Raw genomic sequence first — 24414 nt, 5'->3', positions numbered from 1 at the left:
AATGCTGAATGTCAGAAGTCGGGCAGAGACTGATTAAGGTACAGATTGGCTTTGAACTGGTATGGATGGCAACAGGCTGAATTGGAATGGCTGGTATAGTGACAAGCAGGGCAGGCACAGCTGGCACATACTGAACAAAATCAGTGGACATAAGTAGGACTGGAGAAGCTGGCACAGGAGCAGTTGGCATGGAAACCGGCTGGACAGGATCAACAAAGATTGGACTGGAGCAACTGTCACTGGAACAGTCTGAACTGAAGCTGCTGACATGGAGGCAGACTGGATTGGAGCAACTGCCACAGGAACAGGCTGGACCGGAGCATCTGGCAAGAGACCAGGCTGGACTGTGAAGCAGCTGGCAGGGGAACAGTCTGGACTGTGAAGCAGCTGGCAGGGGAACAGTCTGGACTGTGAAGCAGCTGGCAGGGGAACAGTCTGGACTGTGAAGCAGCTGGCAGGGGAACAGTCTGGACTGTGAAGCAGCTGGCAGGGGAACAGTCTGGACTGTGAAGCAGCTGGCAGGGGAACAGTCTGGACTGTGAAGCAGCTGGCAGGGGAACAGGCTAGACTGTGGAGCAACTGGCACGGAAACAGGCTGGACTGTGGAGCAACTGGCACAGAAACAGGCTGGACTGTGGAGCAGCTGGCACAGAAACAGGCTGGACTGTGGAGCAGCTGGCAGGGAAATAGCTGGACTGGCTTAGAGGCAGGTTGGTCTGAGGCTTGAAGGTAGGTGGGTTGGTCAATGGCTATCAATGATACAGGCACAATGTCAGCTGGTGGCAACACACACTCTTCGGAGGCTGAAACAAGAAAAAGGTCCAACTGTATGGAAGCTGGAACAGATACAGGATTTGCCTGAACAATGGTTGAGACCGAGTGGACAGAGACAGAATTGTGTGGGTTCAAAAAAAAAAACGTATTTCTTTTTAGATTTGGACAGGAGTCCTGCGGGTAATTGCAGGGTTTTGAGTAGGTTGTTCTATTGGCAGGAAAGTTGGAACAGCAGTGAAAATCTGAGAGGGAAAAGTATCAGGGCAAGGTGTCTGAGAGGTTACCATGGGTAATAGGGTTGTGGAAAGACAGCCTTATTACCCAGTGACTGATTACAAGGACTGTACAGCTAGTGTGAGTAGGAACAAGAAGCTATGGAGTAGTATACCAATATATGGTTCTAAGAAGGGTTGCACGCCTACAACTTTTTTAAGTGTTTTAGGAGTCAAAGTACAGATACTTTTTATTTTATTTTTATTTTTTTTCAAGTATTCGATGATACCGTGACAGTGGCACTAATATGCAGCTCTGATAGGTGCCACTGATGAGGCATGGACTGTGTCAGTAGGTATTTTTTTTTATATATATTTTTTTTAAATGCTTTCTTTTTCTTGGTGGTGGGGGAGGAAGGAGTTGACTGTGTCTTTTTTTAATTTTTTTTTTATTATTACAATTTTAGTTTAGATATTTATTTATTACAATGTTTCCTTTTTTCAACCTTGTTGGGAGGAAGCTTTGTTGAGATGTGGGGGCTAAACATCTCTTCTTTGAGAACGGGAAAGGGACTGAGGACACAGATTCCCCAGTCCCTTTCTCTGCTGCCTCAGCTGCCCTGAAGATGAATGGACAGGAGACAGTGACTCCTGTCCATTCATAAACTGAAACATCGTAAGTGACACACATATACTGGCTCCTTCCTCCGCTCTCCATCCTGACAGATCTGGGACAGGAGAGGGTGGAGGAGCACAGAGGGGGACCGGAGGGAGGAGCGCACAGAGGAGGACACAGGGAACTGGAGGAGCGCACAGAGGAGGACACGGGGAACTGGAGGAGGACACGGGGAACTGGAGGAGGACACGGGGAACTGGAGGAGGACACGGGGAACGGGAGTGGCGCACGGAGGACACGGGGAACTGGAGGAGCAAAGGGAGGAGCACACAGAGGAGGACACTGAGGGGGGCCGGACTGGAGCACACGAAGAACACAGAGAATGACACAGGGGACAGTCAGGGGTGATCGGTGGGGTAGTTACAATCACCAATATCTCCCTGTCAGAAGGACAGGAAAGTCAGGAGAAGAGCCTGTCAGATGCTTATAGAAAGCCACGCAGGGAGATTGGTGATTGTAACTCCCCCCACCGCTGCACCGATCGTCCCTGATTGTCCAGGTATCGGCTCAAGCATCGGAGCATTTGCACGAGTAAAAGTACTTGTGCAAATGCTCAGTATCAACGCAACCCTAGTTCTAAGTGATGTTTGCTCAGTTGCAGTGGTGGTTGTTATGGGGAACAGAGAAGATATTTTTAAAAGCTGGTGTCTACTTGCAGGAATACATTGCTGTAAGTTGGCAAATAATGATTGGCGTGGGGGTTGAGAAAAACCTATTTTGCCGTTTCCTTGTCTGACTAGAGAAATGGATCGCATTGATCTAATCCAGCAAAGCCCTCTGAATGCTGAAAAATGTTCAAGATAGTGGGGGTTATCATCTTTAAAGGAGAAGTACAGGGAAAGCTTGTTTGACTGTCCTCCTCCTGTGGATCACAAGAGTACAGTTCGTTCTGAACTCCTGTGCCCTGTTTTTCATTAGTGAGCGGGCTGAATTCCACTCTGCTGAGGTAACAGAGCTGGTCCAGGCTCCACGTCATCACAACCATGGAGTTGGGATCCACCTAGATCCCTGGACCGACACCCGGCTCCGCCTCTCTGAGAACCTGGGTCGGCTGCTCCTGCCCCCTCCACAGCTCAGCGCTCCAGTGGGGCAGAGCAGAGAGAGCGGTTACTGACAGTCGCCAGCACTCTGCTCGGGGGGAACTGTGAGAACCGAGTGATCGGTGGTGTTCGATCACTCACTCGGTTCTTGGTGTAGAGGCACAGGGGGACAGATGCATCATCAGACCGATGCTGCATCCACCTAAGTCAGTTAAGCATGAATAAAAAAATAAACTAAAACACATGCTTCTCTTTTAACAGCCACACCTGAGACGCCCTAAAGGGAGGAGACAGACAGAATCAGTTCAGAGCAGATTTGAATTGGTGGCTGAACTTTGATAAATGAAAAGCTGCTCTAAGAAAGGAATGAGCTACATGAAAATATTCATGTCATCTCCCCTGTACAGTGAAAAACGTGCTTCATCCATGAAGAGAACACCTCTCCAAAGTGACAGACGCCATCAAATGTGAGCATTTGCCTACTCAAGTTGGTTAGGATGACGAACTGCAGTCAGGTGCAGATCCTGATGAGGACGATGAGCATGTAGATGAGCTTCCCTGAGATGGTTTCTGACGGTTTGTGCAAAAATTCTTTAGTTATGCAACCTGATTGTTGCAACAGCTGTCCGGGTGGCTGGTCTCAGATGATCTTGGAGGTGAAGATGCTGGATATGGAGGTGTCCTGTGTTGGTGTGGTTACACGTGGTCTGCAGTTGTGAGGCGGGTTGGATATACTGCCAAATTCTCTGAATCACCTTATGGTAGAGAAATGAACATTCAATTTAAGGGCAACAGCTCTGGTGAACATTCCTGCAGTCAGCATGCCAATTGCACACTCCCTCAAAACTTGCGACATCTGTGGCATTGTGCTTTGTTAGAAGACTGAACATTTTAGAGTGGTCTTTTATTGTAGCCAGCCTAAGGCACACCTGTGCAATAATCATGCTGTCTAATCAGCATCTTGACAAAGGAGAAGTGCTCACTAACACAGATTTGTGAACAATATTTGAGAGAAATAGGCCTTTTGTGTACATAAAAAAGTTGTAGATCTTTGCATTCAGCTCATGATAAATAGGGGCAAACACAAAAGTGTTGCGTTTAGTTGTTAACCGCAAAAAACATCCAAAACCACAAACTGTGTACACCGAATAGTGAAGCGCATGTGACTAGTGAAAAATTACCGTTACAAAAGGTGTATGAAACACTATATAGAAAGCAAGGGGGAGATCTGGTAAGAAAGGATCAGATGTGAGAGGCAAGCAACAGCAGGTGAGACAAGTGAGAAAAGTGCCAAAGTGGGAATCCAGTATGAGGGGGAACAGAGAGAGAGCGAGAGAGAGCAGGGTCAGTGTAAGAGGTTCAAGGCAGCAGTGTTTTAGGCTAGCATGTACAGAATTAATCAAGATCACTAGTTCAAGGATAACAGGATGTTTGGCACACAGGCAGAATGCTATAAAAAGCTAAATGAGGGGTTAAATATCCTCCCAACAGCCAGCATCAGGGGCTGACTAATTCCAGGGACCTGCTGGCTGCTGGGAGACACTTGCTGATGGTCACTGAAACTACACCTTTCAGGTTTGAGGATCACAGTTCCAGCAAGAGGTGCTTGTGCTGGTAGGTACGTATCAGTGTTGTACTTCTGCAACTGTCTGCACAGACTGGCAATTTGTTGCAGAGTGGTGGACAATGGAAAATAATTTTATTGCTACAAATCGGTATCTGTAAATAACAGACTTACTAAATACCTTTGCAACTCTGCAGCCAAAGAGTACCAAAGCAAACTACCACAGATAGGCTTTTGGCAATTTAATTTGTTTGATCACAGACAGGCAGTGGTAAAAACAGCTTCTGCTCATCTGCAAATACACTTGGACCCAGTGCACTCCATCTTGGACACATCTTCCTACGTGACAGGATACTTTCCTCTTTTTTAGTAGACAGAAAAGATTTCTTTGATTGCTTACTGGGGGGACAGGAGATCTCTCGGATGTTGGACCCATGGGGTGAAATTGTTTTTTTTTTTTATTTGCTGGGTGCATACGTATTTCCAACCAGTCATAAAATCTGTTCGTGCAATTGAATCACTTGTTATGTCCATTAACCACGTGAGTACCAGAGTGTAAAATCTGTTCATTACCAGGCCATTTTTCAGTTTTTAGAGCTGTGATAGTTTGACCTACAATTACTCTGTCATGCAATGATATACCTTATTGAGTTTTATAAAATTATTTTAAGACAGATAGAGATTTCTTTTAGTGGCATTTAATAACTGATGTTTTTTATTTTATTTTTATTTATTTTTTACTATAAAAAAATGTTGAAGATCAAAAAAAAACTTTTTCCTTACCTTCGGTTAAAATAATAATGTCAGAATAGCATGAAAACTCACAAAATTACCTTTTTTGGAAAGCATACACCCCAAGGTAATTTTTGTTCTGAGCCCCTAATGAGACTGCTTTTACACTGATGCGCTGCAATTTACCAGCACCATGGGAGCAGCGCAGTGCACCTGTGTTTTTCCTGCTGAGTTAGCTGCACTGAGCCATAGACTACATGTTAGCGCACCAAACCCACAGGATGTAATCGAAGTCTATGGCTCAGTGCAGCTAATCTGCAGGAAAGACATATTTTTTTCAGGCTTTGCTGCCCTCATCCTACTCCCCAGCAGTGCTGTGCAGTGTACAGACCAGGGTGCTTATTTATAAAAAAAAAAAAAAAAATACATTTGATGATTTACTAAGGTATTTCCTAAACTGTATTAACATATGTTTGTATGTGCCCAGAATTCAGCATGTTCGCAGGGGGGCATGGCGGCGCGCGGGGGGGGACATCCTGGGGGTTTATTTTTTCAGGCATGCTGTAAGGGTTGCGTATTGGGGTGTCCATGGCATTTCAGTTAGCAGACAGGGCCTGCAGTGTGCTGCCATTTCACCTGCACGGGGCCACACTGCTTGTGCCCTGTTTCGCACGCATGATAAGTATGGGGTTTTCAGGAGTTAATTCAGGCTGCGGGGATGACATGACACTTGCTTGTCGCCTGTCATCTCATTATTCTGCAGGGGGTCCTTGGGGGCTGCATGGTTTAGAACATTTCTCATGCAATTTACGCTTCTCGTGCAATTTACGGTTCTCGTGCAATTTACGGTTCTCGTGCAATTTACGGTTCTCATGCAATTTACGGTTCTCATGTAATATTGCGTTTCTAATGTCGTTTTGCGTTTCTCATGTAATTTGCCTTTCTCATGTAATTTGCCTTTCTCATGCAATTTGCGCTTTTATGCAATTTACGGTTTTCATGCAGTTGGCCTTTTTCATGCAATTTACGGTTCTCATGCAATTTACGGTTCTCATGCAATTTTACGTTTCTCGTGCATTTTTTTTTCACTTCTCATGCCATTTCATGTTTTTCCCATGTTTCTTAAATTTCTTGCGTTTCCCATGTTTCTTGCGTTTCCCATGTTTCTTGCGTTTCCCATGTTGCTCACGTTTCCTGTCACATGCCTTTAGTTCGCTGCTTTTCCTTTACCTAGTGCTCACATCCAGGATCGGTCACAACTACAGTTCCATAGGGCTAAGGTGTCATTTTATATTGATTGTTGGCCCACTATCTTCTTGCCTGTATTCCATACATCATACATGCAAGTTATGGCTTCTCATGCAAGGTATGGTTTCTCATACAGTTTTTTTTTTTTTTTTCCCCGCTTCTCATGCCAGTTCACATTTTCCTTACGTTTCTCATGTTTCTTTCTCTTCTCATGTTCTTGCGTGTATCATGTTTCTTATGTGTCCCGTGTTTCTTACGTGTCCCGTGTTTCTTACGTGTCCCGTGTTTCTTACGTGTCCCGTGTTTCTCTTGCTTTTCCCGTGTTTCTCTTGCTTTTCCCGTGTTTTTCTTGCGTTTCCCGTGTTTTTCTTGCGTTTCCAGTGTTTCTCACGTTTCATGTCACATGCCTTTTTCATGTAATTTCCTTTCATTTTGCTGCATTTCCGTTGTGCTTGTGCTCACATCCAGGATCTGTCACGTCTACAGATCTATACGGTCTGAGGTTTTGTTTTTAATTGATGTTGTCCCACAATCTTCTCGCCTGTTTTCCATACGTCATACATGCACATTCACCATTACACCTTTTACTACTACCCACCATGGTCTGTGGGTACCTTAGCCCTGTGTGTTCATTTTCAGTTTCCCGTCTTGGCGCTGCAGGTTGCTCGGGCTCGCTTGCTGCATATAGTAGGGTTCATTAGGTTCACATTCATGCGCTGTTGGTCTTGTCATTTCTGCACCCACATTTTTTATACTTCTCAGGTACCAGGGGTGTTGTTAGGTCATTAGCTGATTGTCTGTTATGTTCTCTGGTCGTTTTCACACAGCTAGGTTGTCTATGTTCTTCCACTGCAGGTTACCCATCACAGTTTAACAGATTGAGGTGATCGTTTTTAATTGGCTTGTTCGGTGGAAAGTCTCCTCATCTGTTCTCACGCTGCTTACATATTTCGTACCAATCTCACGTTTCTCATGCAATTTACGTTTCTCATGCGTTTTGCTGTTTCTATGCCACGTTTTCATGTTTTCTCTCGTTTTCCCAGGTTTCTCTAGTTTTCCCAAGATTCTCTCGTTTCCCATGTTTCTTATGTTTTCCCGTTTTACTCTCGTTTCTCATGTCTCAAGCAGCACATATTGGGGGATTTAGCTTTTTTCACTCCTTCTCCAGCTGGGGGGTCGGAGTTCGATAGCTCACCCTCTCTCAGAACCCGAACCATCCTAAGGCTTCATTGTTCACACATAGCTAGCTTTAACTTTTTTACTCTGTTGGCAGTATTTGAACGCAGGGGATTCGCTTTCCCGGCTTTGGCTCAGTAAGCTATTTAGGTTACTGTTCCCTTGCGTGTCAAGTGTGGAGCAGTTTACCCTGTGGACTGTGGTTCTTCCCTGTCCCAGATCCACACTACTTTATTTCCTAGCTACGGCAAGCCAGGAGTGGTAGTATAGTATGGAATCATTGGTAAGTCGGCCATTGCAGTTCCAGCAGCTGCTACTGGCTTAGGGGTTTTGGTGGATTCTGGAACCCTCTCGGTGCCTAGGCCGGTACCAGTAGGTCCAGGTCTCGGATGCAGATGCCGGCGTCACGCCTTCTCTTCAGTTTCCAGCGTTTGTAAGGCATTGGGTTCCCATTTGGCTGATGCCACAGCCTTGATCATTTAGTTTTTATTTTGAATACCAGGTAGGCTCATGATACTGCTTGGGATGTTTTCCAGGCTTTCTGGGCTAGGTTCCTAGTCCTGCCGGGTTTTTATCCAGTCCCTATTTGCTTTTGTTTTTTTGCCTCTTCCAGCTCGTATCGGCCCATATCACTTTCGGGGTGTATCTGGCTTAGACTCAGCATTTCATGTTTGTTGAAGGCCTCTGACAGGCTTTTCTTTATTTTCAGCGCACTCTTTTAAGCCATCCTCAGGTGATCCAGAAGAGAGGCCCTCCTGCTGTGCTTAGCAGTCTTCCCATTGTGGGTTATATGCTTCGTGACATATCTTACATGCTCTCAGGTCTCTTTTTGCGTTGGTTATCAGCTTTCGCTATAGCTGTTTTTTTTGTGGTTAATGGGGCAGGGCAGTTGCACTTCTGGCCCAGGGTCTCGCTTATTCCTGGCCAATCAACTGGTTTGGCCCCCCGGCCTTTTCTGTTACATCTGAATGCTCGCAAGATGCAGCAATCGGGGGTCGGCACTGTCATCAGGTTCTTGGAGCCTGGCGAGGTGTGGTACCCTTTGTTGGTTTTAACCAGCTCATCGGTGCTACATTTGTCAAACCCTGGGATGGTCCTCTTTTGCTTTTTCCTGACACTCCCCTTACCACAGCCGAATGCATACTTCATTGCCGCCACCCTTGTTTGGCCAAACAGGGTCTGGACCCTTAAGCATATTTTGGCTATTTCTTTCAGGATAGGAGTAGCTTCTGCGACTTTGCACCAGGGGGCCCCAGCCCTTATTATTTGGTATTTGGGTAGGTGGCGGTCTTCTTGTTTTCTCGGCGTATGTCCCAATGCCACTTTTTGAGATGCCACAAGCATTTGTCAAATTTGGCAGGTCATTCGTTAATTCAGTGTGTAATAAATCTGGTTGGTAGCTTTCATGCTACTGTGTTATTTTTGCCGCCTTTTAGGTATGACCACGTGTCCCCGAAACACTTCAGGTCTATGTTCTCTGTTGCTCTTTGTTCCTTTCCTTTACTATCCACAGATTGACTCTAGTGCTAATATACCAATTGCAAAAGTTCAGTATATGTTTAATACACTGATCTCTTCCGATTCCGGCTTCTGCTGGCATCACTCTCTAGGCTGCTAGAAGGGTCCCAGACGAAGTGCACTTGGTATTGCTCAATCTTAGATAGGAGCCGACACTACAGAGGACGTATAGGCTTATGAGATTCCTGGTCCATTCACGGCCACCTGCTTCCCCTGCTGCTGGCACCATGAACTATGATACTCTGGAATGATAGGCCAGCAACCCGTTGATCATGATCTCGGCTTGCTGACCCATCATCCCAAAGCATGGGTATGCACTACCTTGGTTTGAGGTCGCGGGTCACATCAGAAGGCTACGGGGGCATAGGTTTGGCACTCCTGAAATACACTATTGTACAGGTAATACACACAAGAAGCAGGAAGTAATGAGGTTAATATACTGGTCACGGTACAGTAGCAGGGTGAAGATAATGGATGTACAGATGGGTAGGATAAGGGAATTGAGGGTTTAATTTACAGATCAAATGGAGACCACATTGTAACTAGTATGTGTATGTAACTAGCATGCTGCTGCTCAATTCATTTTGACCACTCGCAGCGATCATATGGTACCCAGCCCTTTAGATCAGCTGGAGACAGTGTCTGTCCAGCCTTCTAATGACATACCGCCGTAGACTCAGTCTGTCTGAATAGCATGGTTACCCATCTGACTTGGCACCGTCCATGGGAGTAAAGTGATTCCTAAATTCTTAAAGTGATTCTAAAGGCAGTAGGTTACTTACCTGAGCCCCATCTTGATCCAGTGATGTGCATGAGAGCAGCACCTCTCCAGGGTCTCTCCCTCCTCATAGGCTCACACAGCAGCAGGAGCCATTGGCTTCCGCTGCTGTCAATCAAGAGAGTACAGGGCCGAAGCCGCGCTTTGTGTGTGAATGGACGATGTCCATTCATAGGAGCATGCCTCAGGAGCCCCCATAGCAAGACACCCACTATTTGGGGCACTCGGCAGGGGGGAGGAGCCAGTACCGCAAACGGGGGACCCAAAAAAGAAGAGGATCAGGGCTGCTCTGTGCAAAACCATTACACAGAGCAGGTAAGTATAGCATATTTGTTTTGTTTGTTTGATTTTCTTTTAACCACTTAACCTCCAGAAGATTTACCCCCTTGATCAGGCCATTTTTTGCTATACAGTACTACGTTACTTTGGGGGGTTATGCAACGCTGAAACTAAATATGATTTATGTCCTTTTTTTTCCATAAATAGTTTTTTTAATTTTATTTTTAGTAAAAATAGTTTGGTGGTATGTAATCACCCCTGTCGTTTTTATTTTTCTCTATCATTCATTGACGGACACAGCAGCTCTTCTTGACCTTAGGGTTATATCGCCCCTTTAGGAGAGGACTAGGCAGAAAGTGTTAAAAACAGAGAAACTTGCACAGCACCACCCAGGGGGGTGGTCCTACTGGCTATAACCCCTCACACTGCATCCAGCAGCTCAGTTTTTTCTGCCTAGTGTAGGCAAAGGACCTGGCTCCCGGTGGGACCATTGGTCCTGGAATTTTTTTTCTGCATTTTTGATTCTTGTGATCTACAATCAACAGCCGGGCTGGGTGACAGGCTGGATAATATAGATCCTTGTAGCCTCCCCAGCCTGGCCATCGAGTGTGAGGCGGCCCTAGATATGCGCTGGGTCGGCCACGACATGCCCCGTCTAATCCAGGGGAGGCCGGTGAGCTATATGCTCCGGGGCGCACACATGACCGGGCTTCTGCTGTCTGTCTCAGTGTGCCATGGCCGGCAGCCACCCCGTACTGCTCGGGTGATGGGTCTGTCTGGAATGCATCCAGCAGTCCCTTCAGGAGGGGTAAGTATGGTTCCACCTGTCTCAGCAGGATGGAGCAGCTGGGCATTCCCTGGGAGGTCGACTAGGGGGTCTCTCACTCTACCTTTCTTCTCTCCCGGCCCCTTCCCTCCTCCCCATGCTATGGGCCGCTGTTTGACTGGGCACATGGGGGTGCGGTGCACTTACCTGGCCGGGGGGCTCTGGGTTCTGGCAGGGGGCTGCGCTGGGTGTTGGGGATCCGCTCGTCCTCTTCCCTGTTTCTCGGCCACGGGGGTGTGTTTGTGCTGTGCAAGACATGTGAGGAGGCTGCCACGTGCTCCGCGGCCATTTTCATGGGTCAGTGGCCATTTTGTTGTAGCCACAGCCAGTTTTTTGCCTTTCAGCCATTTTCTATTAGTTTGGCGGCCATTTTCTTGGCGCCCTCAGACGTTTTTGCTGAGGTGGCCATTTTCTAGTAGCCTCAGGTAGTTTTGCCTCTAGACACTTTGTGGATGACACAGGGGAGAGTGGACAGCAGCAGTACCTGGGTTAGGGTGGTGAGTCCTGAGGGGGGCCCCTCAGTGTGTGGTAGCTAGGAGAGTGGACTTTTTGTGTGACTTGCCTTAGATCCCTAAGTGGTGACAGGCGAATGTGGGTCAGCATGGTGTCAGAAGATGGTACTTCTTCCCCAGACATCCCTGTTATTGTGACTGCACCTGTGGTGCCTATGGACACTATTGGCGGTCCCGGAGGACTTTGTTGCCAGGGTGGAAATGGCATGCGGGCACAAGGGGGATAAAAAATGCCCCCTCCCCCCACCGTCTTCTGGGGAAAGCTCTGATTCAGACTCGGGTCCCACTGTGACAGGTGTTCTGATGTATCAGAGGATGCGGACCAGGACCATTCGGACAGTGAGGATGACTCCGTGTCCAGGTCAGTGCAGGAAAAGACGCTTGTAGGAGCACTTATTACAGCGGTGCGGGATACCCAAACAATGGAGGATCCCAACTTATATTGATAAGTTTATTTACAAGGATTACCCCTTTGAGAGTCTCCTGAAAAAATGGACATCTGCTCCGATTGTTGACACCCCCGGTATCCAGGTTAAGTAAGGTAACCACAATTTCCGGTGGAAGGGACTCCTGCTTTCAAGGAGCCTGCCAGCAGAAGGGCCGAGGCGGTTGCCTGGTCCATGTTTACCGTGGTGGGGTCAGCATTGTGGCCAGTGTTAGCCATGGCCCTGGTGTCGCAGACGCTTACTGAATGGGCTAAATTGTTGCAACGTGAATTGGAGAAGCAACAGGCTTCCCCGGTCTGCGTGGAGCTGGTAGACCAGTTGGTGCAAGTCCTTAAGTATGTCTGTGATGCGGCCTTGTATACCTTGCCCCCTTGCTCTCTAGAGCCTCAGTATCGGCAGTAGTGCTGCGTCACCTGATTTGGCTGAAATGCTGGTCTGCGGACCAGGCATCTAAGAATGCACTGGCGGACTTGCCCTTCCAGGGAGAGAGGCTATTTGGAGCCTCACTGGATGGCATTATTAAGAATGTTACAGGGGGTAAGAGCATGTTACTTCCACAGTCCAGAAAAGGGAAGGAGCTATGCCGTAGGCAAGGGCACACCTTTTCCACTCAGAAGCAGATTTTTCGTCTGCCCGGGTCGGCAGGTAAACGTTCCCATTTCAACAAGGTGCCTGCTGAGGGACAAAAGCGCCCCTGGTTTTGCAAGCCAAACAAGCCTGCGAGCAAATCTGTTAATGCAGGTACAAGCTAGAGTTTCTTTCTTGTCCGCCAAACAGATTTTTTCCCTCCAACCTTCATCTTCTTCCGGCTCATCGGGAGGCCCTGTTTGGAGCAGTACAGGACCTGCTGCTGCGTGGGGTAATAGTACCTGTACTGACGCCAGAAAGGTTTCAGGGATTCTACTCCAATCTGTTTTTAGTCCCAAAGAATGATGGGGTCCGTCTGGTCCTGGACCTCAAGGCCCACAACAGCTTTGTTAAAGTACAAAGGTTCAGGATGGAATCGGTTCGCTCAGTGGTCGCTGCACTCCATTAGGGGATTTTCTGGCATCCCTGGACATCAAGGACGTATACCTGCATGTCCCCATATGCATCAATCATCAGAAGTTTCTGCCATTTGCGGTCAGGGATGAGCACTACCAATTTGTAGCTCTCCCTTTTGGCCTGGCGTCGGCACCGAGGGTCTTCACCAAGGTGCTAGGCCCCAATTTTGGCTTTGCTAAGGCAGCGAGGGATCGCAATCGCGAGTTACCTGGATGATCTCCTTCTGAGGGAAGCTACCACTTCAGAATTAAGGGAGGATGTGGCAATCGCCATGCAAACTCTTCGGGAGTTGGTTGGGTACTGAACCTACAGAAGTTGGCGTTGTTGCCGACTCAACGCCTGGAGTACCTGGGCCTGTTTCTGGGCTCCTCTGAGGCGAGAGTCTTTCTTCCTAGACGAGCTGCAGACTCTTCAGGCTGCGGTGAAGTTGTTGGTGTCCCGCAGGTGGTCATCGCTGCATTTTTGCATGCAAGTCCTGGGTCTCTGGGTCTTATGGTAGCCACTTTCGAGGCGGTACCGTATGCTCAATTCCACACTCGAGTCTTGCAAAAGAGATCCTGTCAATATGGGACAAATCTCCGTTGTCCCTGGATTGTCAAATTCGAGTGAGCAAGCTAGTCAGGGACTCCCTGCTCTGGTGGCTGAGGTTGCCAGCTCTTTGGTCTGGGAAGTCGTTCCTTCCTCTTCATTGGACGGTGATCACGACAGACACCAGCCTGACCAGTTGGGGGGGGGGGGGGGGTTGAGGTGTACAGTCAGCCCAGGAACAATGGACCCAGGAAGAATTCCGCCTGCCGATCAACATCCTGGAACTTCGGGGCAATCAGGCGGTGCCTCTCCACATGGTCACAGAGGCTGCAGGAGCATCCAGTAAGGATCCAGCCGGACAGTGGCACATTGGTGGCATATGTCAACCATCAAGGAGGAACAAGGAGCTTGGCTGCAGCACTGGAGGTCGCTCGGATCCTGTGGTGGGCAGAGCAGCGCGTGCTGCCTCTGTCGGCTATGTACATTCCGGGCGTAGAAAACTGGCAAGCGGACTAACTAAGTCGTCAGCTGCTGGACCAAGGGGAATGGTCGCTACATCTGGATGTATTTTGGCTCCTTTGCCTAAGGTGCGGCACACCAGATGTGGATCCCTGGGCGGACACAGCAGACGCGTTGGTGGCTCCATGGGGGCATTATTGTCTGTTTTATTCTTTTCCCCCACTCAAACTTCTACCTCGTCTGCTTCGCATAGTGGAGGCCGAGGGGATTCCGGTAATTCTGATTGCCCCAAATTGGCCTCGACGTCCTTGGTACACCGACATAGTACGAATGGTGGCGGATGTTCCTTGGTGACTGCCTATGCGAGAGGACCTTCTCTCGCAAGGTCCAATATTTCATCCTGCTTTACCATCTCTGGCTTTAACTGTATGGCTGTTGAAAGCCAGGTGCTAAGGGACGGAGGTCTGACGGATTCGGTAATATCCACTATGTTGAGGGCACGGAAGTCATCTTCTCGGAAGATTCATCATCGTACGTGGAAGGCCTACATCTCCATGTGTGAGGAGATGGGGTGGCGTCCACGTACATATTCAGTTTCCAGGTTCCTGCTGTTTTTCCAGCAGGGAGTGGGACAGAAACTTGCATTAAACACCATTAAGGGGCAGATATCAGCTTTGGCTGTCTTTTTTCAGTGACCTTTGGTGACTCATTCATTAGTGGGTACGTTTGTTGAGGGGGTTTAACATGTGGCCCGCCAGTTCAACCACTACTACCTCTGTGGGTTTTGAATCTGGTGCTCTCGGTGCTTTAGAAACCACTGTTTGAAAACATTAGGGAGATTCCAAAAGTTGTTTCGGCCTTTCATCTAAATGAGGACACTGTGCTTCCATCCTTATGTCCTCGGCTGTCACACCCCAAAGAGGTGGCTTTACATTCCTTGGACATGGTCTGGGCTCTGCGGTTGTACCTGTCTGCTACGGCTCCTTTTCGGAGGTCGAATTCGCCACTTGTATTGGTGACTGGTCCGAAGAAGGGACCAGCGGTCTCATCGGCCACCATCTATCGGTGGATCAGACAGATTGTAGTTCAGGCTTATGCTATAAGGGGACGGGTGCTTCCCTTCCCTGTCACGGCGCATTCTACCAGGGCAATTGGTGCCTCTTGGGCTTTCCGACATCCAACCGTCCCTTTCCCAGGTGTGTAAGGCGGCGCCCTGGTCGTCCGTTCACACTTTCACTAAATTTTACAAGGTTGATGTGAGCACATCTTCGGATGCTTGCTTCGGCCACAAGGTTTTGCAGGAGGCTGTTTAAGGTTGCAACTCCTCCGTTGAGGACCTCTGGTTATGGGTGAAGTTATTGTTGTTTGCTGTTCCCACCCCTCCTTTTCTTTGACGCTGCTTCGGGACATCCCTCATTGAACGATAGAGAAAATAGGATTTTTGTACTCGCCATAAAATCCTTTTCTTTGAAGTTCATTGACGTACACAGCACCCACCCCTTCTATTTATGTTTGTACTGATTTTGACAAACTGAGATGCTGGAGGCAGTGTGAGGGGTTATAGCCAGTAGGACTGCCCCCTGGGCGATACTGTGCAAGTGTTGCTGTTTTTAACACTTTCTGCCTAGTCCTCTCCTAAAGAGGTGATATAACCCTGAGGTCAAGAAAAGCTGCTGTGTCCATCAATGAACTTCAGAGAAAAGGATTTTACGGTGAGTACAAAAGTCCTATTTTTGCGCTATGAACCAAAAAAGACTGACAATTTTGAAAAAAACAAAAACAATATTTAGGCCACAAAGTATTCTGCTACATATTATTGGTACAAAAATTCCCAATAAGCGTAAAGTGATAGGTTTTTCCAAAAGTTATAGCGTCTACAAACTACGGGATATTTTTATTTATTTTACTAGTAATGGCGGCAACCGGCGACTTATAGTGGGACTGCGATATTGTGGCGGACATTCTGACACTTTTTTGGGACCAGTGACATTAATACAGTGTCAAATATGCTAAAAACATGCACTGTCATTGTATTAATGACACTTGTTGGGAAGGGGTTAACATCAGGGGGTGATCAAAGGGTTAACTGTGTGCCTAGCCAGTGTTTAACTATACTGTGTTGGGTGCTTTTACTATTTATTCCCTGCTTTGCAGAGACACATTGTGGAGGACATTGTGTACCCTGCACCTGCCGATCTGCTTTTGCTGTGTGTAATTACAGCGGAAGCAAGCCGGCGCGCATGCATGCTCCCTACTTGGAAGTGTCGGCTCTTGTGTATATATACGTGATCCGGTACCCAGGTGCCACCCTGTAGCAGTAAAACTGCTATAGTGTGGACTTGAAGTGGTTAATTACAACCTTTTAGAATTACTTTGAACTCTTCAAAAAAAAAAAAAAACACAGTAGTTGAATCCAACTAAATTTGACCTCAGATAAGTACACTACAGATTATGTTTTTCCCATCTTTTTAAGTGTAAAAAGACACTGACTTTCCTAAGCCCTCTCTCTACAAAGCACTAACACTGACTAAAGGAACATGGAAGAAATACAGAGGATCTAGTTAGGGTTGAACTAACTAGCATTAAACAAAAAGTAGGATCGAAGAAGATGTCAAATTACACAAGTAAACAAGTAGTAGTGGCTCTTCCAGTAGTAACCTGATATAGTGAAATACAATATAAAAAATACATAACAATCCCCTCTTGAAATCTTTTTAGATTTCATTTTAACACAATATAAGTCCATGAACATGGGTGTCTTGTCATCTGGACCTGGAGTACACAAAAAAAGAGAGAAAAGCATGCAAACCTATATGTATAGATCAAAAACATCTTTGTTTTGTGGTTGTCTGTGGTTATCTTTGACATTGCAGTCTTGATACTGCGGATTGCACTACGCAACTCAGGCATGTACAGTAGGGAACAGGGAAGCTAAGCCACAAGGCCTAATTTCCTGATTCCCTTACCGAAGATGGCAGTGGCAGCATCCGAGGCCTGAGGGACAGTTCGGCCTCGGGTGCCGACGTCGCAGGACCCTGGGACAGGTGAGTGTCTTTATTTTAAAAGTCAGCAGCTGCAGTATTTGTAGATGCTGACTTTAAAAAAATAAAAATTTCACGGGACTCCCACTTTAAGTCACTTCTCCATGGGTAACTACAGCTTAGGCCAAGCCCTTGGTGCAGAAATTAAGTATTAAAGTCTTTGGGGTTCTCACTGGCATTCTGTGTGTTTAGGAATGTTGCAGTTACCATCTATAGTTCTACCAATTACAGGACTAGATTAAAGTGGAAGGTATTTCACTGAGAGCAACTCTTCTGAAATAGTGATTTAAAGTTACTTCTTACACACAGTCCATGAACTAATGAACATCATATTGGGGGTAATTTACGAAGATGAATACGCTGCGCCGGTTCATACCTTAATTTGTGCGCCAGATAAATTATTAAGTGAACGTATGAACCGGCGCACGCATAAGCGCAACAGATAATATGCCGGCGCACGCAATAATAATATGCCATTGATAATAGCGCAAGCCGTATCAACAGTCCATTCACACGGGGCAACACAACTTCCAGTGCGACTTTGGGAGGCAACTTGGACACGACTTGAGTGTGAATCACAGCGCAACTTGGGGGGACTTGCAACACGACTTGGGGTGCCTTACAACACAACTTTAAGTCGCCCCCAGGCCAGGCAACTTTAATAAAAAAAAAAAAAATGGCATAGGTTTCCCTCCAAGAGCATACCAAGCACCTAGTCCCCATGTTGATGAGGACAAGGGCCTCATCCCCACAACACTGGCCGGTGGTTGTGGGGGTCTGCGGGTGGGGGGCTTATAGGAATCTGGAAGCCCCCTTTAACAAGGGGACCCCCAGATCCCGGCCTCTCCCCCCCCCCCGTGTGAAATGGTAAGGGGGTACAAAAGTACCCCTACCATTTCAGCAAAAAAGTGACAAATTCCTTTATTAAAGTCTTCTTCTTTCATCTTCTTTCTTCTGGTCTTCTTTCTTCATCCTTCGGTTTCTACCTCCATCTTCTTCTTCCTCCGATCCTCTGCTTCTTGCTCCGGTGTTCTCATCTGGCATCTTCCTCCACAGCGTCTCTTCTTCCTCGCTTCATTCTCGGGCCGCTCCGCACAATGGGAGGCTCCCGTTGTATGACGCTTCTCTTCTTCTGACACTTATATAACGGAACCATGCGTCAGAGGGGGCGGGGTCACCGGGCCGTTATATTAGAACTGTCAGAAGAAGAGAAGTGTCACACAGCATGAGCCTCCCATTGCGTGGAGCGGCCCGAGAAGGAAGAGAGGCCGTGGAGAAAGATGCCGGATGAGAACACTGGAGGAAGAAGAAGAAGGAGGAAGAAACTGAAGGATGAAGGAAGAAGACCAGAAGAAAGGAGATGAAAGAGGAAGACTTTAATATGCTGATTTATACTGGATCTTCTGCGGCCATTTTGTTGTAGCCCCGCATGGTTTTTATGCCCAGCGCTGGTCCCTGAGGCTCAGAACAGCGTGGCTACTTCTCACAGACACCTGGGAGCTGACAGGCATTACTAGCTGAACGGCACAGAACTCGGTCAGGGTGGGGAGTCCTGCGGTGGGGGCCCCTCAGCCTGCAGCAGCTAGGAGGGTAGGACTATACACTTGTCCTAAGTCCCCAACAGGTGGAAGACAGGGTGGGTCAGCATGGCTTCAGAAACTGGTGTTTCTTCCCCCGAACTCCCTGCAACTGCAACCGGCTCGTCTGCAAACAGTGCAGTGCCTTTGGCCGCCTTGTCGGTTGTATTAAAAAAGTTTGTTGCCAGGGTGGAGGTGGCGCGTGGGCGCAAGGTGGTAGAAAACGGCCCTTGCCCACCCCCATCCTCCAGGGAGAGCTCTGACGCAGACTAGGGCTCCGATGAGAATGGTGGTCCCTGCTCTGTCGTTTCAGATGATGCTGTCCAGGACCGATCGGACAGTGAGGATTATTCCCTGTCCGGGTCCACGGAAGAAAAGCACTAGTTGGAGCACCTATCACAGCTGTGCATGATACCCTGAAGATCAGGATACAGCAGGTCCTTCTGCTGCAGTAGTGGTCCCTTTTGGGTCCCGTAAGCCAGCCTGTACACCTAAGGTGTTCCCGTATCTGACTTATTTTGATAAGATCATATACAGGAATGGGGGCGACCGCAACAGACTTTTTCGGTCCTAAAACGCATGGTGGTGTGTTACCCCTTTGAATAGAGCCTTCTATATAATGGTCGGCTCCTCCGGTCGTAGACCCCCCAGTGTCCAGGTTAAATAAAGTAACCATGCTCCCGGTAGAGGGGGATCCTGTGTAAGGACCCAATGGGCAGGAACTGAGGCAGTGGCCCGTTCCTTATTTATGGTTGGGGGGTCAGCAATACGACCAGTACTGATTACAGCACTTGTGTCGCAGACACTTACTGAATAGGCAAAATGTTTGCACCGCAAATTGGAGAAGCAGCAGGCTACTTCCGTCTGCGTGGAACTAGCAGACCAGTTAGTGCACGGTCTTAAGTACGTTTGGGACGCGGCTCTGGATATGCTTCCTCTGCTATTCAGGGTTTCAGTATCAGCAGTGGTGCGGAGGTGCCTGATTTGGCTGAAATGCTGGTCTGCGGACCAGGCATCTAAAAAAGCCTTGATGGATCTATCCTTCCTTGATGAGCGGCTCTTTGGAGCCTCGTTGGATGACATTATTAAGAATGTCACAGGTGGGCAGAGTACCTTGCTCCCACAGGCCAGGAAGATTAAGGAGCCACGCCCCTGTTAAGGGCCCTCATTTCTGCTCATAAGAGGTTTGTTCATCCGTCTGGGACTTCGGCTAAACGCTCCCAGTCCAACAGGATGACCTCTGAGGGACAAATGCGTCCCTGGAACCACAAGCCTAACAAGCCTGCGAACAAAAGTGCTTCCTCGTTAGTATAGTATCCCCTCCTGTCACGTGGGAGACTGGGGTTCGATTCGCCAATGACCAATGAGCCTGCGAACTGGCTACTAGATAGATTTCCTCTGGCTATAAGATAGAGTTCCTCTCTTGGCCACCGAACAGATCTTCCCCTCCAGCATACCCTTACTCCTGGCTCGCTGGGAGGCCCTATTGGGGGCATTATGGGACCTGCTAAGCCGTAGGGTAATAGTGCCTGTTCCGGAGTCGGAAAGGTTGCAGGGGTTCTATTCCAATCTGTTTTTAATCCCCAAAGAGGAAGGGGTACGTCCAATCTTGAACCTAATAGCCTCACTTGCTTTGTTCAAGTACAGAGGTTCAGAATGGAATCAGTTCGCCCAGTAGTCGCTGCACTCCAAGGGGACTCCCTGGCATCTTTGGACATCCAGGATGCGTACCTGCACATACCCATATGCCTCGGGCATCAGAGGATTCTGCGAATTGCAGTTGGAGAAGCCCACTAACAGTTTGTGGCTCCCCCTTTTTTGCTTGGTTTCAGCACCCCGAGTCTTTACCAAGGTATTGACTCCAATTTTGACATTAAGACAACGTGGGATCACAATCGTAGGTTATCTGGACAATCTCCTTCTGAGAGGAGTTTCCGCCACAGAATTAAAGGAGCAATCACCATGCAAACCCTGCAGAATTTTAGGTGGCTGTTGAACCTAAAAAAGTCGGTGCTTATACCGACTCAGCGTTTGGAGGACCTAGGCTTACTGCTGGACTCCATGAAAGAGACAGTGTTTCTCCCTTCAGATAAGTTGCAGACTCTCAGAGCAGCGGTAAAACTGTTGATGAACCACAGGTGGTTGTCACTGCGCTTCTGCATGTGAGTCCTGGGGTTCATGGTGGCCTCTTCGAGGCTGTGCCATATGCCCAGTTTCATACCAGAGTCTTGCAGAAAGAGATCTTGACGAATTGGGACAAATCTCTGTTATCCGTGAATCGGCAGATTCAGGTGAGCAAGTCAGTCAGAGACTTCCTACTCTGGTGGCTGAAATCCCGGCACTTCGGTCCGGGAAGTCGTTCCTACCTCTACATTGGACAGGATCACAACGGACACCAGGCTGACTGGCTGGGGTAGAGTACTGGGAGTACAGTGGACCCAGGACCTGTGGTCGGTGGAGGAATCCAAGTTGACGATCAATCTGCATGAACTGAGAGCGATGAGGCTATGCCTCTCCACATGGTCAATGAGACTTCGGGAATGTCCGATCAGGATCCAGTCAGACAACGCCATGGCAGTGGCATATGTCAATCATCAAGGAGGGACCGGAAGCTCAGCTGCAGCACGGGAGGTCGCTCACATCCTTTAGTGGGCAGAGCGACATGTACCCCTCTATCGGCCATTTACATCCCGGGAGTGGAGAACTGGTAGGTGGACTACCTAAGTCGCCAGATGCTGGACCCAGGAGAAATGGGCGCTGCATCCGAAGGTGTTCAGGCTACTGTGTCTGCGATGGGGCACACCAGACGTGGATCTCCTGGCTTCCCGTCTCAATCGGAAGGTGGCGAAATTCATATCCAGGACAGAGATCCTTGGGCAGACGCGTCCGTGGGGTCAGTACTGACTGATCTATGCCTTTCCTCCGCTAAAACTACTACCACGTCTGCTACTCAGAGTGGAGACCGAGGGGATTCCAGTAATTGATTGCCCCAGATTGGCCTCAGCGCCCCTGGTACTCCAACCTAGTACGCCTGGTTGCAGACGCTCCCTGGCGACTACCGATGCGAGAAGACCTTCTGTTTCAGGGCCCGATTCTGCATCCTGCTTTACCGTCGCTGGTTTTAACGGCATGGCTGTTGAGAGCCAGGTGCTAAGGAACCGGGACCTATCAGACTCTGTGATTTCAATTGTTGAGAGCACGGTAATCTTCTCGGAAGATTTGTCATCGTACCCGGAAGGCATACATCTCTGTGTGAGGAGTAATGGCGTCCGCGCACCTATTCCATTTCCAGGATGCTGTTGTTTCTACAGCGTGGAGTAGACCAGAAGTTGACTTTGAGCACCATTAAAGGACAAATATCAGCCTAAGCTGTCTTTTTTCAGAGACCCCTGGCTTTTCACTCTCTAGTGAGCACCTTTGTTCAAGGGGTCTGACATGTAGTTCCTCCAGTGCGTCCACCGTTACCCCTGTGGGATCTGAACCTGGTGTTATCGGCGCTTCAGAAACCGCCGTTTGAGAACAGAGAAATTCCCTTGTTGACTCTTTCCCAGAAAGTGGTCTTTCTAGTGGCCATTACATCGGCCAGGACGGTGTCGGTACTGGCAGCCTTGTCTTGCAAGTCGCCCTATCTGGTTATGCATAAGGATAAGGTGGTGTTGCGTCCATAACCTTCTTTTCTGCCAAAGGTGGAACGCCAAAACCACATCAATGAAGACATTGTGTTACCATCTTTGTGTCCTAAACTGACACATCCTAAGGAGGTGGCCCTTCATTCCCTGGATGTTGTCCTGGCTCTAAGGGTGTATTTGTCTGCCACGGCTCTCTTCGGAAGTCAGACTCCCTGTTCATTTCAGTAGCTGGTCCAAACAAAGGTATGGCGGTCTCGTCGGCCACCATTTCCAGGTGGACCAGACAGATCATGGTACAGGCCTACACCTTGAAGGAGCAGGTGCCCTCCTTTCCTGTCACGGCCCATTCCACCAGGGCAATTGGAACGTCTTGGGCTTTGGTCGTCCGTTCACACTTTTACAAAATTCTACAAGGTGGATGTAAGTGCATCAGCTGATGCCTATTTTGGCCGCAAAGTTTTGCAGGCGGCCATGTACTGTTGCAATTGCACTTGTTTTTTCTGTTTTTTGATAATAAAATACAGTTCCCTTTGAGTATAATGCACTGTTGCATTGTTACCGCAAGTTCTGATGCGGTTAGATAAGGTGGTGACAACCTTGTTAGGGAGCACTTCTGATTGTGGGTGAAGTTCTTTTATGCTGTTTCCCACCCCTCCTTATGACACCGCTTGGGGACATGTTAACATGTTCTGCCTAGTCCTCTCCTGAAGGTGGCGTAACAATTTGATGGTCAACAATAAAGGAGCTGTGTCAGTCAGTGAACTCCAGAGAAAAGGATTTTACGGTGAGTACAAAAATCCTATTTTTACATTAAAAATACTGCCACTATATGCCCTTTTGGCTGATCGGTATACCACGGTCACATAATCTGCAGAGTTTGTCCAGAGCTGTGTGTTCAGGTAGGAGGAGATTGCCCCTACAGCCTGTATACACGCCCACATGTGTGATGTCAATATCATGTGATCTCACTAGCTCTGATAAAAACGTGATGTTCTCTCCAGCATAAAAGACACGACTGAGCACGTGCAGGTTGGCTACCATGCCTGTGTGTTAGCTGGCCTTCCCCAGATAGCCAGTGCAGGAGGAGGAGGATCTATGCATACAGGGCCAAGGGGCCTTTTTACACAATGCAAAGGATTAGCCCCTTAAGTTCCACAGTGAGTATGCTATTCTGCAAGTATGCTATTCTGCATATACAGACTGATTTTACTGTTGTGGCTTTAGTAATACTTTAAGTCCATGAAGAAATTGTCCTGTGTACGTTGGGAGCTGTGCAACTGTTGCTATTCTGACCACGTGCGTTACCACTTCTATTTCATCATGGACAGCAAGCTAGAACAAATGTGAGTTTCTCACCGGAAACAACATAATCTCACTTGCACACCCACCCTACTTGCCAGATTTGACTCCTGTGGACTTCACCCTCTTCCTGAAGATGAAGATCCAGCTCAAAGGTCGCCATTTTGACACCATTATGGAGATCCAGCGCAAATTGCAGAAGGTGCTTGACACGCTTTGAAATTAAGATTTCCAGGACACATTCATGAAGTGTCAGGAATGTTGGGAGTGCTGTATTACTGTGCAGGGGGATTAGTTTGAAGGTGATAGTGTGTAAATGTAGATAAATTAAGTACTTTCTTTTAAACCAAGCTAGTCTCTAAACATTTTGATACCATCTCGTTTATAAATATACAGTATATAGTGTGGGTATAGAACAGAATTACCCCCCTTTAAAATAATCACATTTTGTTGCTTTGCAGCCTGAAATGAAGATACAGTTATTGTTTTATCCAGCTGTACTGTATTTATTAGTGCATCTTCTAACATCCCAGTGAAAGATATACGGTAATACCAACATGTCAGAAAAATGTATATGCAACAGTTCATTCATTGTATATATGTGACCCCCTACGCCACAGTTCCTGAGCATTTAGCTAAACAATTTGACCATGGTCCGATACAGTATTGCTACTAGAGAAGTGGCCAAGGGCAGGTTTTATTTTGTCTTTGTGATACTTTAGAGCAGTAGAGGCAATATCTGACTTACATTGCAGTCTTTTAGCACTGCTGGTGTCTTTTTAGCATTTAACAGTACAATTTTTAAATGCTCTCCATTGTTTTTCTGCAGGGAAATGAAAGCCAGCAAGCCAGGGGACCACAGGAAGAAGAAGAGGAGGAGGTGAGAGTATTGACTCTCCCTCTACAAGCACACCATGCCATGGAGAAAATGGAGGAATTTGTATACAAGGTGAACAGTCATTTGCTCTTAATCAGTTAGGCCAGGTTCACATATGTGCAGCTGCGGTTTGCAGTCCAGGGTCCGGTGCGTTTTTGTTCACTGTTTCAAGTGCCCTT

At 47.7% G+C, this 24414-nt stretch overlaps 1 protein-coding gene across 2 annotated transcripts in view; it reads left to right on the top strand.

Annotated features, from left to right (window-relative positions):
* Positions 1 to 24414, top strand: part of ADIPOR1 (adiponectin receptor 1) — a 144965-nt gene that overhangs the window by 74526 nt on the left and 46025 nt on the right. For both annotated transcript variants that reach the window (XM_077481387.1, XM_077481388.1), the window contains exon 3: positions 24188 to 24307. In XM_077481387.1, coding sequence (XP_077337513.1) covers positions 24188 to 24307 — 120 coding nt within the window. The remainder of the gene's footprint in view (positions 1 to 24187; positions 24308 to 24414) is intronic.

Source organism: Lithobates pipiens, unplaced genomic scaffold, assembly GCF_037356315.1.
Source record: "Lithobates pipiens isolate NorthernLeopardFrog02 unplaced genomic scaffold, aLitPip1_a1.2 Scaffold_16, whole genome shotgun sequence".
In the NCBI taxonomy this organism is placed as follows: Eukaryota; Metazoa; Chordata; class Amphibia; order Anura; family Ranidae; genus Lithobates; species Lithobates pipiens.
This window is presented reverse-complemented; position numbering and strand designations above follow the sequence as displayed.